At 50.9% G+C, this 15,487-nt stretch overlaps 1 protein-coding gene across 4 annotated transcripts in view; it reads left to right on the top strand.

The window, feature by feature from the left end:
• The first annotated feature begins 2,721 nt into the window (after window positions 1–2,721).
• Window positions 2,722–15,487, top strand: part of ABCC8 (ATP binding cassette subfamily C member 8) — a 75,524-nt gene continuing 62,758 nt past the window's right edge. For all 4 annotated transcript variants that reach the window (XM_037150533.2, XM_037150532.2, XM_053673170.1 and 1 more), the window contains exons 1-4: window positions 2,722–2,927; window positions 4,091–4,232; window positions 9,103–9,224; window positions 14,348–14,514. In XM_037150533.2, the coding sequence (XP_037006428.2) occupies window positions 2,780–2,927; window positions 4,091–4,232; window positions 9,103–9,224; window positions 14,348–14,514 (579 nt within the window). In that variant the 5' untranslated portion in view covers window positions 2,722–2,779. The remainder of the gene's footprint in view (window positions 2,928–4,090; window positions 4,233–9,102; window positions 9,225–14,347; window positions 14,515–15,487) is intronic.

Raw genomic sequence — 15,487 nt, 5'->3', positions numbered from 1 at the left:
ATAAAACCATGGTTTTTTTGTTTGTTTGTTTGTTTGTTTGTTTGCTTTGTTTTAACCAGCCCCCTACTGATGAACATTTGAGTTGTTTCCAAGATCACAGTCCATGCTACAAAAGTCCTTTCAGGCCACCTGACTCCACACCTTTCAAATAACTCTTCAACCACACGGTGGGCAGTGTGATGGGCATCTTTACTATAAAGCCAGGTGTAGGGAAAGGTGGGATTTGCCCACAGTCACACAGTGAGTGTGCTAGAGATGACCAACACAGAGCCCCACTCCAGCCTGCAGACCTAACACTCTTAGTCCCAGTAAAGGATCCCTTAATAGTCCTTGATGCTGGGGTCTAGCTTGGCTTAGAACAGGTTTTTGTTTGTTTCAAATGGCCTGGAAGAAGCAAGGGTGTGGGTTGTGATAGGTACCATGTGCTGAGTGCCAAGGAAGGGAAGAATCACTAGATAAACTTCAATGATTAGGGGCTGCCAGGGGAGGAAGTAGCCTGAACCACCTCCCTGGCTTACAAAGGGTGTTTAAACCCACGATCTCGTTTCCAGCCCTCTGGGGTCGGTAATACTATCCTCCCCATTTAGAAAGGAGGAAATTGAAGCACAGGGCAGTGACTTGTCTCGCATCACACAAGCAGTGGTGGATGTCGGGGGCTTGTTATTTAAAAGCACATACAGGGTCTGGCACAAATAATGCCCCTTTGATTACATAAAAATCTTTGATTGCAAAGTCATAAGCATGTGGTTCTGTAACATAACAGTATCACACTCAAGCACACCATGTGACAGTTTAGGTGAAATGTTCAAATCGCTGTCCATCTCGTGCAGGACAGTCACGTACCCTGCCAGCCACACTCAGTGGCGTTACTTCTGCCAGACCCTGTACATCGTTAGCACTTCAAGGAAAAATAGCCCTGCCGAAAGTGTGAAAAACGGAAATTGTAAACTACAAAAACAAAACGGCAACATTGCAGAGAGTTTGGGAAAAACTCGGAACCAAAAAATATTCCTGTTACACCTAACAGGAATATTAGGTGTCCCCTATGGACACACCATCTTATCACTCTGAACCTCAGCTGTCTCGTTTGCAGAAAGAAAATGGCCATAACAATCACGAGCACAGCAGTGGTAGGTAATACAACCGTGCACCACCCTAACGCAATAGCCATTTGCAAGTCGGAGCCTCTCTGTGGGCTGGCATTCAAACATCCACATTTAACGTGGCCATAATCATAGGGAACACACAGTTTTGTTTCCTCCTTTTCCGCCAACATTATTTCGTAAGCTTTTCTCGTTTGGCTACATAGACCCGGCAATCCCTTTTCACACTCACCCAGATTCATTAACTCCTGCCTCTAGTGCTAAACATTCACGGCCACCAAGTTTGCAGGGCGTTGGCTGGTGCTGCAGGAAACATCTCTCAGCTTACAGAGATTCCCGAAAGTCAGACGGTCTGAGTGAGGCCTCAGGACCCTGAGCGCCTGAGGCCCCTCCCCAGGCTGTCCACCCAACCCCACCTCCCTCTGCCTTGGTGCCTGGTTCTGCCCTGGCAGCTTCCAGGGCTGGAGGCAGAGCTGAGATCCTCTCATGATGTCCTGAAAAGGCTTGGAGCCTCAAAGCAGCCTCAGAACAGGTCCAGAGAAGCTCAAAGGGAAAGGGGCGGAAAACAGCTTCCTTTGCTGTCCCCCCAGCCCTCCTGAGGACGTATGTATTCATGCTCCATGCCCCTAACTCGGGACACTCTTCTAAAAGCTAACCTAATGTCCCATTTTCTCTTCTTTCTTCATAAGATGTCAACTTGATTGGCCAAGCACCTGCGAGACTCTCTCCGAAAGGTGTGGGAATGCATAACATTGTCCACAATTTCACCAGGTCCTTGAACTCCACAAACCTGTCTGTGTCAGATTAAGAATACAGCCCGGGGTGATATTTTCTGGTTCCATCCTTCCGGACTGCCTCCAGTCGCTTTTGCTGGACGCAACTCCACAAGCTGCCTCTTTTTCAGCCTTGGGCCAGGACCCATTCTACCCCTTCACCTGCCGGTCGCTGGGAGGTCTCCATGTATCTGATGCGTGCATAGCTTAGGAAAACAGGGACAGGAAGGGGTGGGTTCAAGTTATCCTTCCCCACTTGTTGGCAGTGAAACCTTGGGTCAGTCATGTAACCTCCCTGAGCCTCAGTTTTCTCATTAAAAAAAAAAAAAAAAGAGAGAGAGAGAGAAATTACAAGTTAACCATATGGGGTGGGGACTTGCTTCACTCTGCCCCCACTAGGACTCTCTCCTCTAACTACATCTACCGGTGCCCTACCCAGGTAAGCCCACATCTCAGACCCTGAGCAGTGAGCTCAGACTTGAGACCACGAGCGCTCCCACTCCAGACCCACACGGACCCTCCTCCTCTCTTCTGCACCCCGCCCCTCTTCCACCCAGACCTGAGCATGCCCACCCACCTAGCTTGACTCCCCCCCCCCTCCAAGAGCACGCGCACAGCGGGGCGCTCCCAAGGCGTCCCAGCACACCTGGGCGCACCGGCCGCCACAGCTGGGACGCGGGCCATACGTGGCCCTGCCGGTCGGACTCCCGAACGCCCCTACCCCGGGCTCCGCAGGTAGTGGAGCAGGTCGAGATTGGGGGAGCGGGAGAGCCTGCGGGGCGGGGCCCGCGGGGGTGGGGCGCGGGAGCCAGTCGGCAGGGCCGGGCAGCTGAGCAGCCGGGGCAGAGGCGCGGAGGCACGTGGAGCCAGCCGCAGCCCTCCCCGCGCCCTCCCCGCGCCGCCATGCCCCTGGCCTTCTGTGGCAGCGAGAACCACTCGGCTGCCTACCGGGTGGACCAGGGCGTCCTCAACAACGGCTGCTTCGTGGACGCGCTCAACGTGGTGCCGCACGTCTTCCTGCTCTTCATCACCTTCCCCATCCTCTTTATCGGTGAGCGCGCGCGTGGGCAGCGGAGGGGAGGGAGGAGGAGGAGACGCCGGCCGCCGCACCGCTCGGTGTCCCCTTACGGCCCCCTCCCGGGGTCCCCTGCTCTGTGTACTAGCCCACCGTCCCTGCACTCGATCCCCCCCACTCCCGGGTTGACCCTGAACCTGCATTAAACACAGAGGACGCTCCCGATTCAGGGAAACCCCAAGTTCTCCCACCTCAGGGCTGGAGCTGGGAAGGAGAAAGAGGAAAGCAGAGGTTTCTGTGCGCACTGAAAAGGTCCGGAGGAGCTCGGGCCGCAACCTCAGCGGTGTTCTGCGGGGAGCCAGGTCACCCCTCCCCCCAGGCACTCTCCCTGCCAGCCGCATCTGGGCCCAGGAGTGCAGCCTGCGTCTCAAAGGCGGGGATGGAGGCCCTGCAACCCCCTGTGTATTCTCGGTCAGTCCCAGGGTCCCACTCGGCCTGGGCGAGGAGGGTCGGGAGCTAGCAACTTGGATCCGCTTCCCTGCCACCCCACCTGGGCTAGTCTCCGGAACGCAACTTCTCAGGCTCCTTGCGGAGCAGCCCCTGACTTTGGACGCCAGAGGCCCCCAGCGCCCCTGCTTGAAAGCTCTCCGCAAAGTTGGGTTCCACTGCCCAGACAGGCATGCATGCCTCTTCACAGGGTCCCTGTCATCTCTCTTCAAGACTTTGAGTTTCCCAAGCTGGCTGGGTTTGTCAACTCACAGGGTGCCCCCTGTCTCCCCAAAAGGTGTTAATTCACTCTAAGGGAAGAAAGAAAATATTGTCATGAAGTTAAAAAGAACAGGATGCTGCAGAAGCAAAGATTGCTAGTTGTTGACAAAAACACATGTTCATATGTGTATCAAAATTATACCAGTACTTACATTTCTGTTCTCAACCAAATGGTTTATTTTCATGATGTCTTGTCACACGAGAGGTCAGCATATAAAATGGGTTCCTGCATAGGTGGGCCTGCGCAGGGCCAGGCTTCATGCCTGGAAGTTTAGTTTGTGGGTACCAGACACCGGCATTCTCATGCAGATGTGTACAAGGGGGCACGCTCTCCCCCCACCGTGGACCCAGAGCCTGAGCTCTGTCCTGGGGTTCCTGCACCCTCCTCCCTGTTCACCAGGCTTCCCGCCTCTTCCTGTTCCTCCTTGCAGGATGGGGCAGCCAGAGCTCCAAGGTGCACATCCACCACAGCACGTGGCTCCACTTCCCTGGGCACAACCTGCGCTGGATCCTGACCTTCATGCTGCTCTTCGTCTTGGTGTGTGAGATTGCAGAGGGTGTCCTGTCTGATGGGTGAGTGACTCTCCGAGAACTCAGGAGAATGGATCTGCTCCCTGAAAGGCTCAGGGAGCTGCCAGCTCACCAGCTTCCAATTAGCCAGTATTATTTGCTGATAAATCCAGGATCTGGTTACCCAGCATCTCCTGGCTGCCAGACTCTGTGCCAGGCACAAGTGAGACCCAGGCCCTGCTCTCAGTGCTGTAGGGTGGAGGGAACCCAGATTTGCACGCCACAACCCAGTGCAGTAACCCTAGAGCCTATTAAAGTATCCCAACTCTTATAGAAGATGCCCAACCTTTTCTACAAGCTCCTGGAGTTACCTTCTTGGGGGAAAAATTACTCTTGCTTAAGATCTTTCCTTAGTTCCCAATTGTATGTAAGTTCCCAAGTCCTCAGCCTGGCTGGCATCCAGCGTCCTCACAGTCAGCTCCCCCTGCCTGTAGGAACAAAGGCAGCACCTAGAAAAGCGGGTGGGGTGCAAGTGTGCTGACGCATGAAACACAGCATGTGAGTGAAGGGAGCCGTGGAGGATGAGTGTGATCAGCGCAGCACTTTTAGGTGAGAACCCTCGGGGTGTCCAGGGCAGGTCTGGAATCAAGCAGAGCCTGGAGGTAGAAACAGCACTTAGGAGGTGATTGCCGTAGTCACGGTGAGAAATAACAGCAGCTGGAAATGGTGTGTCAGCAGTTGGGGGCGCAGAAGAGGAGGAGGTGAAACAGCCTAGTCACTAAGGAAGAGCAAAAGAATCAGAAAGACTGGTGACTGTCTGCGGGAGGTGGTGGTGAAGAGTGGGGGCATTTGGCTTAACTATCCGGCCCCTCTGAGCTGGAATCTGCCCAGACCCACTGCCACCAGCCCTGGCTCCTGTAGCTGGGTGGCGTGGGGATGGGATCCCCCACCTCCCCACACACTCCCTTACTCTCCCACCTGCAATGCCCCTGCGTCCTGGCTTCAGTGGTAATCTCTCTGACAACTGCTTGTCTTGGGGCTCCTCCCGATTATCAGAGGCCTCAGACCAGCAAGAAGACCAGAAGGCATACATACTGCCACACAACTAACAGGCGACAAGTCTCCAACACCCCTTTTGAAGCACACAAATGCTAGATAGGGGAGGGATGCCTTGTGAGCCTTTAGGCCAGAAATACTCCCTGAGTTATAATTAGCAGGTGACAGAGGAAGACTCTGTGCTCAAGGAGAAGGTAGGCCTGGGTCTTCTGCTAGTGCTTCTGCTATGTATGTACATACCAGCTGTGGGACTTGGACAAGCTGAGAGCCTCTCTTTCTCTCCCTGTGAAATGAGCATCATAATCGCTGCCTTGCTTGCTTCACAGGGCCATGGAGGATGAAAGCAGAGCACAAACAGGGTACCAGGCAAGGAGTGGCAAAGCCCTGGGCAGATAGTATAGCCCCAGAATGTGGGAGACGGGAATGAATTGGGTACAGGGCTTCTTCCTCTGGCTCTCCAGCAGTCCCTTCTGTGTGGGCTGAACCTGTATCCCAAACCTCTCCGTTCATCACAAACTGCCACCTTCTTCCTGGCAGACAGGTCAGCACCGAACTGGGCACTCGCTGGTCCTTGCTGGCTCCTATCTGTGGCCCCAGACCCCCGAACAAGCAAGAGTGAGGGAGGCACATCCGAAAGCAGCAGACAGGAGAAAATCACGAACCCGGCCTGGATTTGTAGACCTGCCTGGAAGTGTAGGGGGCAAGTGGGAGTGAGGCTGGCTGAAGCGGTCATCTTCAAACTTAGGGTAAGCCTCATTTAGTGACTAATCAAGCCATCCTTTACCTTCAGGGCTTCTTGTCTTCCTTTGAGTATTATTTCTGTGTGTGATACTCTGAATTCAGGACAACCTCAGCAGTATGGGTTAAGGAGGAAACACTTTTTAAAAACATAAGTAGAATGCTTTCCCAGACCACCATTCACTGCATAAAACCCACATGTAAAAAATGTTACCTAATTTCTTACTTAATTCAGCATAGTAAAGCAGCCACGAAGTCATGCCACGAAATATGTATTTCTTTTTTCATTACGTTTTTATTGTTTATGCTGTTACAGTTGTTCCTGCTTTTTCTCCCTTTCCTCACTTCCACGCAGCCCCACCGTCTCCCGTCCCCAGCTAATCCCCGCATTGTTGGCCATGCCCATGGGTTGTGCATAGATGTTCTTTAGCTAATCCCTTCGCCATCTTTCATCCAGCCTCTCCCTGCTGCCCTCCGCCACCTCTTTTCTGGTAGCTGTCAGTCTGCTTTTTGTATCTAAGCTTCTGTTACTATTTTGTTCGTTAGTTTATTGCGTTCAGTAGATTCCACATACAAGTGAGATCATGTGGCATTTGTCTTTCACTGACTGGCTTAATTCACATGGCGTAATTTTCTCTAGGTCCATCTATGCTGCTGCAGAATGAAAGTTTCCTCTTTTTTACTGCTGCATACTATTCCATTGTACAAATGTACCACAGCTTTTTTGCCCACTCATCTACTGATGGGCATTTAGGCTGTTTCCGGCACTTGCCTATTGTAAATAGCACTGCTATAAACATATTCAAAAGAATTCAAGGTTCTTTTGAGTTGGTGTATTGTTTTTCTTTGGTTAAATATCTAGAAGTGGAATCACTTGGGTTGTAAGGCAGTTACATTTTTAGTTTTTTGAGGAAACTCCATACTGTTTTCCATAATGGCTGGACCAGACTACATTCCCACCAACAGCGCACTAGGGTTCCCTTTTCTCCACATCCTCGCCAGCACGAGTTGTGTGTTGGCTTATTGATGGTAGCCATTCTGACAGGTGTGAGGTGATATCTCACTGAGGTTGAAATATTCATTTCAGTTATGGCTATTCCTCATGTTATTTCATCTTATAAAATGTTTATCATTTCTGCCTTCTAATGCCAAAAAATAATTTATCTAAACTTAACGCTGTAACATTTTAGATATCACTTTCAAAGTGTGTGAGCAAGTACAGGGGTTTTCAAAGTCATTTCAAGGAGTAGAGGGACAAGAGTTCTGAAGACCCCAGAGCAGAGAGTTGCTTGCTCCCAATATCCCGACTAGTGGCTGATTGCCTTGGACCTCCTATATCAGTATTTTGCTGAAAATATCTATTAATCAAAGGTTAAAGAATATTGACATGTATAGTCTCACTTAACATGCAATCTGGAGGTCATCTTTTTTAAGTTGGTGTGGTGGCTTAGTGATGGCATCAGGGACCCATGTTTCTACACCATCCTCTGTGTGTCTGCTGTATCCTTTCTCACGGTCACAAAACGGCTGCCCAGCCGGGGGCATCACTCAGGCAAGGGCAAAGGGGTTATGCTCCCCGCCGTGCCTCTTTCTTATGCAGATGCCCTCTGCAGACTTTCCTTTACATCTCATTGGCTGGAATTGGATGATATGACCACCCTTAGACCAATCACTGGCAAAGGGATATGGAATGGTTTGTGGCTTGAACCAATCACTATTCATTCCCTGAGGCTGGGTGCATGGCTGTTGGAGCAAAAGTGTGTTTCTTTTGTCATGGAAGGAAAGGAGCATGCGCTATGGTGGATAACTCACCCTGCCCCTATATCTGTCCCCTAGTCCCACCAGACCACTTGGGGATCCAACATGGCTCTCCTTATGTTCCCTGCTTTGCCTCTATTGAACTCCAGTTCATCCTTCAAAGTCCAGCCCAGTGCCACCTCCTCTGTGAAGCTTTCCTTGGTTGCTCACCAGCCCCTTTGAACTCTCAGCCTTCTGTTCATCTGCAGTATCATTTCCCTAGACTGTCTGGTCAGTCAGCCCTGAGCTTGGCAGTCCAGGCCCCCACTGTCAGGTTGTTGAGGGCAGGGACCCTTGGCGTGCTGTATAGAAAGAGCAGTGCAGGCGAGAACAGCACCCAGGGGAGGCCTCTGTCAGCGGAGGGGATTCCAGCGTGGCTTCAGGAGAAAGAGCAGTCTGGGCAATGCCAGACAAATGGTTTGAGGCCACGTCACCGAATCTTCGGTGCTGGCTGTGGGTTTTGCCATCTGTAGGAGGGAGCCTTGGAGGGGCGTGATGAGGACCAAGTGGGTGAGTCTCCTTACCAGTCATGGGGAAGTCTGAGATCTGGGAGAGAGTCTGGCTCCCTACGGGTCCTAATGCCAGACCAGAACCCACCCACCGAGGCTTCTGCGAGTTGAAGCAGGGAGGGTGTGAGCTGGTATTGGCTGCCTCCACCCACAGCCCAAGGGAGAAAGCAAAAACAGTGACCCTCGGCTTGTTACTTAACCTTTCTATGCCTCAGTTTCCTCAACTGTAAAATGAGGAGACTAAGAGTACCCACTTCCTGGAATTTTATGAAGATAAAGTGAGTTAACATACGTAAAGTGCTTAGGACAGTGCCAGGTACGTGGTAAATGCTCAATAAATATTGACCCTCGGCGTTATTATTACACCACCTGGGGAGGAAAGCCAGCACTGACTTCGCTGTTTGCGTTAAATGGGGCCGTCACTGAGAGAGCGGTGGTGCACGGGCCCCTGCACTGCCCAGAGGACCATAAGGACAGAGACCCAGCTGTGTTCACTCCCAGAAAAGTGGTTCCAGGCCAAAGGCTTTGCAGCTGTGGCTGCTGGCTTCCCTATGCCAGGTTCTGTGGGCACGGACCCAGGGAAAGAAGGTCGTGAATTCCGCAGCCTGAACACCGAGCCTCTGCAGCAGCTCCGTGTGGCCTCCTGGGCCAGTTAGTTAACAGGCACATATGGGGTATGGGCTGGGCAGAACTGCCAGCATATGGGAGGGGCTGTACACGTGTTCCGGGGGCCCCACTGCATGCTGGGCCCTAAGCAAGGCCTGGGCTGCTCTACTGGTGTATTCAGCATATCCACATCCTGTCTGTCTGTCTTTCTCTTGCCCCCATCTCAGGGTGACTGAATCCCGCCATCTTCACCTGTACATGCCGGCTGGGATGGCGTTCATGGCTGCTGTCACCTCCGTGGTCTACTATCACAACATTGAGACCTCCAACTTCCCTAAACTGCTGATCGGTAGGGGAGCTAAAGGGGCTGGGGAGGGATAGGTAATGTTCCTTCAGATAATGTTTGCTGAGGACTTCCTCTGTGCCAGGCTCTCTTGTAAGTGCTAGGGGTTCAGAAGTGGAGAAGAAAAAAATGAAATCCTGCCATTGTGGAGCTTACAGATGGGTAAAGACAGTAAATAAACCAACAAAGTAGTGGTGATGCTACAAAGACAAGAAAGCCGAGTAAGTGGTAGAGAGTGATGGCAATGCTGCTGTTTGTACAGAGGAGCTTCAGACCAGAGTGGGCTTGCAGATATTGGGGGGAAGGGTGTTCCATGCAGATGAAACGGCAAGTGCAAAGGCCTCCAGATAGGAAGAAACTTGGCAAAGGCCCAGTGTGGATGAATCAAAGGAAAAAGGGGGAGAATGGCGGGAGATGAGGTCGGGGGCGAGGGGAGGAGCAAGGACGACTCCTGGGCTTTGGGTCCGAGCGCCTAGGCAAACATGGCAAAGGAGCAGGAACTGGGGTGGAGAAGGATCAGTTTTTCTCTCTGCATGTTGAGCTTAAGATGTCCCTGAGACGCCAACTCGAGTGTCAAATAGGCAATTAGATAAATGAGTCATGGTTAGAGAGATGGGGAGGTCAAGGCTGGAGGTATACATTCAGCAGTTGCAGGCTTGTAGGTAGCATCTAAAACTTGAGCCCAGACGAGGTCGCCTGAAGAGAGAAGAGAAAGGCCCTCTTCAGGCAGGACCTGAACCTATGGTTTACCTCAACATTTAAAGAGCCTCAGGAATGAGTGCCATCTTACGTGGCCACAACGTGGCCAGGGTCCCAGGGTCCCAAGCCAGGGTCCCAGACCACATGGCCAGGGTCCCAGGTCAAAACGGAAGTGGTAACTGTTGACATTTATTGAGCACGTACTTTGTGCCAGGCTCAGTGTTAAGCTTCTTACACGCGGTATCTCACTTAACCCCCATACTCTCCCGATTGCTACTATTGCTGCCCCCATTTTACAGATGTGGACACCAAAATTTAGTGGTTAAAAATACTAAGAGCGGACACTCATTTAGCACTGACTATGTGTCAGACACTATCTGAAGCGTTTTGCACACACTAACTCATTTCATTCTTACAACAATGCTGTGCAGTAATCACCCGTATTACCTCCCCTTTACAGATCAGGAAAGAGAGGCTCAGGTTTTGTGACTCTCACTAGCCTGCCCAGCAGGGTGCTGGGAATCTGGCAGCCCAGCAGGCTCCTAACTGCTTCTGAGACTACGTGTCGAAGGGTCCTCAGGCTATGCGTGGGCCAGAGGTGTAAATCCTCAGGTCTGCCTTCGTGTTTGGGCTCAGTCTACATGTCTAACACCGGCCTGTCCATCTGGCTGTTAGGCTGTGGTCAGACTGTGTGTCATTAAGTCAGACTGTGATTTTTAGGAGTCACAGCACCTAACTGACATCTGCGGATGTAAGAGAGAGCTGTCTGTGGTGATTTTTACTACTGACTCTGAGTGTGGAACTCTCTGTATTAAGCCAGAGAAAGCACAGAGTCATGAGTAGGCAGATAGTGTTTTCCAGGCTAAGCACGGGTATACATTCCCATGTAAGCTGAGATCTGTCAATCATCCAGGTGACCCCTGACCCCAGGGCCCCCAAGCGAATGTGGTTGGAGGACTAGGGGAAGCAGGTGGAGAGATATTAAATACAGGCTTCAGAGAGCTCCCCACTCCAGGTTCTGAAGCAGCTTCACATGCACAGAGAATCCCTCATTAACCACCAGGGCCTGGCCGACGGGTGCCCCTGGAAACACCACGTCTGGGCATCTGATGAGTGCATTTTCTCAATCTCCAGGAAGCACGTAATGTTCTCTCCTTAAAGCGCAAGTTACCACCCATCAGCGGCCCTGTCTTTCTCTAAGGAACAAGGACTAACTCCCTTCATTCAGCTTTGTTGGAGTTTTGCTCTCCACAGAGTCAGAAATTCTAGAACAGGGAAGAGCGGAGATGATGGAGGGTAGTGGGAATTGGGGGAATAGCCGGCCCTCTGAGGAGGCTACTCTCTGCTCACAGGTCTCGAGTTCCACAGAAAGGTGAACCATGATACAGCTTACATTGTCCCACATAATAACCCTGATGCTGGGGCCCCAGGTGAGATCCAGGAAATGCTCTATGAGAAAGTCATGTTCGAGCTGGGACTGAAGGATAGGTAGGAACTAACTAACTAGGAGAAGCAGAAGGGAGTGCTTTGGGGGAAGAAATAGTACATGCAAAGGTCCTGAGGCTGCCGCATTAGGGAACCTGGAAGAAAAACAGTGGCTGGAGTGCAGAGCAGAAGGGAGCAGAATTCAGAAGACTGGAGTGGCAGTGGGGCTTGCACACCACAGGCATTGGCCTTCACCCCAAAGGCAATGGTAAACCTTGGGAGATTGGGGTGGGGGCTGTAACCTATACGTGATGTGAACTTTTCCTGTTTTAAACACTTTAAAGTGTATAGTTTGGTGAAATTAAGTGTATTTAGATTGTTGTGTAACAGTTACCACCATCCATCTCCAGATGTTTTCATCTTCCCAAAGTGAAACTCTGCAGCCAATAAAGGACAGCTCCATTCCCCTCCATCCCCAACCCCTCACAAACACTGTTATTCTGTCTCTGTGACCCTGACCATGCCAGGCACCTCATATGCCTGGACTCATACACTATTGTGTTCTTTTGTGGCTGGCTCATTTCACTTAGCATAACATCCTCCAAGTTCACCCCTGCTGTGGCATGTGACGGAATGGTCTTCCTTCTTAAAACTGCATGATACTCCATTGTATGTATAGACCACATTTTGCTTATCCGTTCATCTGATGGACACTTGGGTTGCTCCCACCTTTGCCTGCTGTGAATAGTGCTGCTGCTAACATGGGTGCATTGAGACCATATTTGGCGTGTATTGCTTTATGGAGGCTACATTGGAGGAGGGGGAGTGAGGAAGCAGGAGAAGGCCCTCAGGGGGTTCCGGGTAGACTTGAGGGTGGCCCGGACTCAGGTGAGCACCTCTCTGGAAAGAAAGAAATGGTTTCAAGATTTTTGGGGGGTAAAATCGACAGAGCTTGGTAATGGGCGAAATGTGGGGCTGAGGGAGAGGAAAGCAAGGAAAGAAGCAGGAGAAATAGGCATCTGAGCTTAAACCTCCCAGCAGCTTCTGTCTTACACCGCCCTTTTTCCTCTCCCCTTTTCTCAGTCAAGCGCCGAGCTTTTGCTGGGTGCTGCTGCATCTGGCAACAGGAAGAGCCTCGGCCCTATAGGATGGGACTGTGGAAATAACTCCTAGGCTTAGTTCTGGGTCTATCACTAACTCCCTGTGTGACCTTGGACATGATCCTTAGGTTCTCTGAGCCTCATTTTCCCAACTGGGCAGGAATAGTAAGTCTCTGACTCAGTTATAGGACTGTTATGAAGATCAAATCAGACCATGTCTGTTAAGAGTTAGAGGCAAGACTAGTGTGAGCTGTATGGTTGAGTCTTGGCCCCAGTAGATGACTATCACTAAGGGCAAAGGAGGCTCTGTGCCTGTCACAGAGTCCGTCTGGGGAGGGTGGGTGTGCAAGCAGGAGATGGCCTCCAGCTATGGGATTTCTTGTGACCCAGAGACCAGACTGAGCTGAAATGTCCCTAGGATGCTTCTGGCTTCTAATGCTGCCCTAATGCTCTTGCCTTGGGACACCTGAGACAGGGCATCTCTCCCTCCGCAGGAAAGTTCAACGTCTCAACCTAACACCCAGCCCAGAAATAGGCTGGGGCAGACCCCAGCTTTTGTTTCCGAAAGATGCTCTGGCATTCATGTCCAGGCCCACCTAGGGCTGGAGGGCAGGGTGAAGGCCTGCCTCCCTCCCCGTGGTTCCTCTAGAGAGGAGCTCCAGGGGATTTAGATGGGCTTTACCTGCAGATGGCTCTAGAAAATGAGGCGGAAGGCGCTTCCTGTGCTTTTTTTGTTGGGGCTGCTGACAGTGGTTTTTGGTGGGTGGAGGTGGTGGGAATTAAGAGAATAGAATCCACTGGTAGCTCTGGATGTTTATGGCCCCAGGTCTGTCATCTACGGATAATAACAATGTTAACGGCTGATGTCCAAAGAGCGCCCATTCTAATTAGAACACCCAGCTCCAATGCCTGTACACCCTGCCTCCCAGGTCTGGGACTCACGTTTTATATCCCCCACTCTCCCAGACTCCCTAATGAGAGGCGTCTCACGGTAGTGGGCTCTGGACTGAAGACCCTCACCCTCTCTGTTACAGTTTGCGGTGAGTTGGGGCAGGTCATCTCCTCCGTCTGGGCTTCAGTGTCCTCATATGAAAAATTAAAGGGCTGGAAGGACTGTTAAGATCTTCTCGGCTTGGAAATTCCACAAGGAAGCCAGTAAAGGGTAGAGCATACAGGCAGCCCTGCCACTTAATGACTCTATGACCTTGGACCTGATCTTTCTGAGCCTCGGTTCCTTTGTTAAAAACGGGGTTGGGGGTGGGGTCTGACACACTGTTTCTGTCTCAAGGTTTTTGTGGGGAATAAATGAGACCATACATTTAAAGTGCTTATTTGGCACAGCACCTATAACTTAGTTAAATAATATTCCTATTTTTCTTCTTACTATTTAAAAAGACCAGCTTGCCCCGGCTGGCAGGGCTCAGTGGATTGAGTGCCAGCATGCAAATCAGGGAGTTCCTGGTTCAATTCCCGGTCTAGGGCACATGCCTGGGTTGCAGGCCAGGTCCCCAGATTGGGGTGGGTGAGAGGCAACCACACATCGATGTTTCTCTCCCTCTCTTTCTCCATCCCTTCCCCTTTCTAAAAGAAATAAACTCTTTAAAAAATAAATAAAAATAAAAGACCAGCTGGACTTCTAAGATTATTGTTTTGGACATGCCTGTCGTGAATGTTTTAATGTATGTACATCACCTCAAAATCACGCACATATATTCACTCGTATGCGAATATGAGTGATTCACTCATGTGCGAATCACTCATATATTCGCACGTGCACATCCTTCTACTCAGAGGCATGCACACTCGCCCCTGTAACATGCACTGTTCACACGCAGCCCCTGCCACATTTGCACACACACGAGGGCACGCACACACACGCCTGTGCTCTCGGTCTCTCCTCTGCAGCCCTGCTCATCTACTGGACGCTGGCCTTCATCACCAAGACCATCAAGTTTGTCAAGTTTTACGACCACCACATCGGCTTCTCGCAGCTGCGGTTCTGCCTCACGGGGCTGCTGGTGGTTCTCTACGGGATGCTGCTGCTCGTGGAGGTCAACGTCATCAGGGTCAGGGTAAGGGGGCCTCTCCTGGGCTACACCCACCTGCCACCCAGCTGAGGACACACCTGGGCTAGGGCGGGGCTTCTGACAGTGTCCTGCCCCATCCGATCCTCAGCCAGGTCCTAGAAGAAGTCAGCTCGTTATACCTTCCTCAGAAAGGGGAGTTGAGGCCAGTGGGAGAAGTGTGGGGAGCAACATTCCAGCTGGCCCCGCTGCCCAGAGGGAGAGAAGGTGACAGGCTGCGTTAGCAAGGTCATAGGATCCTGGGCTCCATCCCACAGAAAGGAAATCAAAGCTTTCGGTACTGGCTTCTCCCAGTATGATTTTTGGGGGGGAGGGGAGAATACGTGTTCTTATTTTAATGTGTTTATATTATCACACATGTACACAAATGAGTAAATGCGGCTTCATGTGAGCCTTTTGCTCGCCCCCTTTTCTTCTCTCAGATTCGTCCCCTGCCCCGCACCTTTCCTTCCCCAGGTCACCCAGATTAACAGCCTAGTATGTGTCCTCCCAGTCTTTGTTTCTATTACTATAATCCCATAAGTTTCTAACTATTCAGGGTTTTCTCTCAACATATATGCACACAGTTTTTTCTCTCTCAATGTTTATTTTATAAAAATGGGATCACATTACACAGTTTTCTGCATCTTGCTTTTCTCATCCAACAGATAGCTCTTAGGACTCCCCCCAAGTGTATGCCTAATTTAGTTTTTAAATGGCTGCATAATATTTCATCATGTGGCTGAGCCATAATTTATTAGCCATTAACCTATCAATGGGCATTCACTTGGTTGCCAAGATTTTGCCTCGGCAAATAATTAGCGTATTAAACACACTTACTATATCTTTATGTGGTGCTGCTTTTATTCCTGTGGGAGAGAGTCCAGGGAGCGGAGCTACTGGTTCAAACTCTGTGTGTTTTCCATTTTAATTGGTGTTGCAGATCACCTTCCAGACAAGCTGTCATCTACCAGCAATGAAT

Source organism: Artibeus jamaicensis, unplaced genomic scaffold, assembly GCF_021234435.1.
Source record: "Artibeus jamaicensis isolate MK-2021 breed Jamaican fruit bat unplaced genomic scaffold, CSHL_Jam_final contig_797, whole genome shotgun sequence".
Classification (NCBI taxonomy): domain Eukaryota; kingdom Metazoa; phylum Chordata; class Mammalia; order Chiroptera; family Phyllostomidae; genus Artibeus; species Artibeus jamaicensis.
The sequence above is the reverse complement of the archived record's forward strand: the minus strand, read 5'-3'. Positions and strand labels throughout refer to the sequence as shown.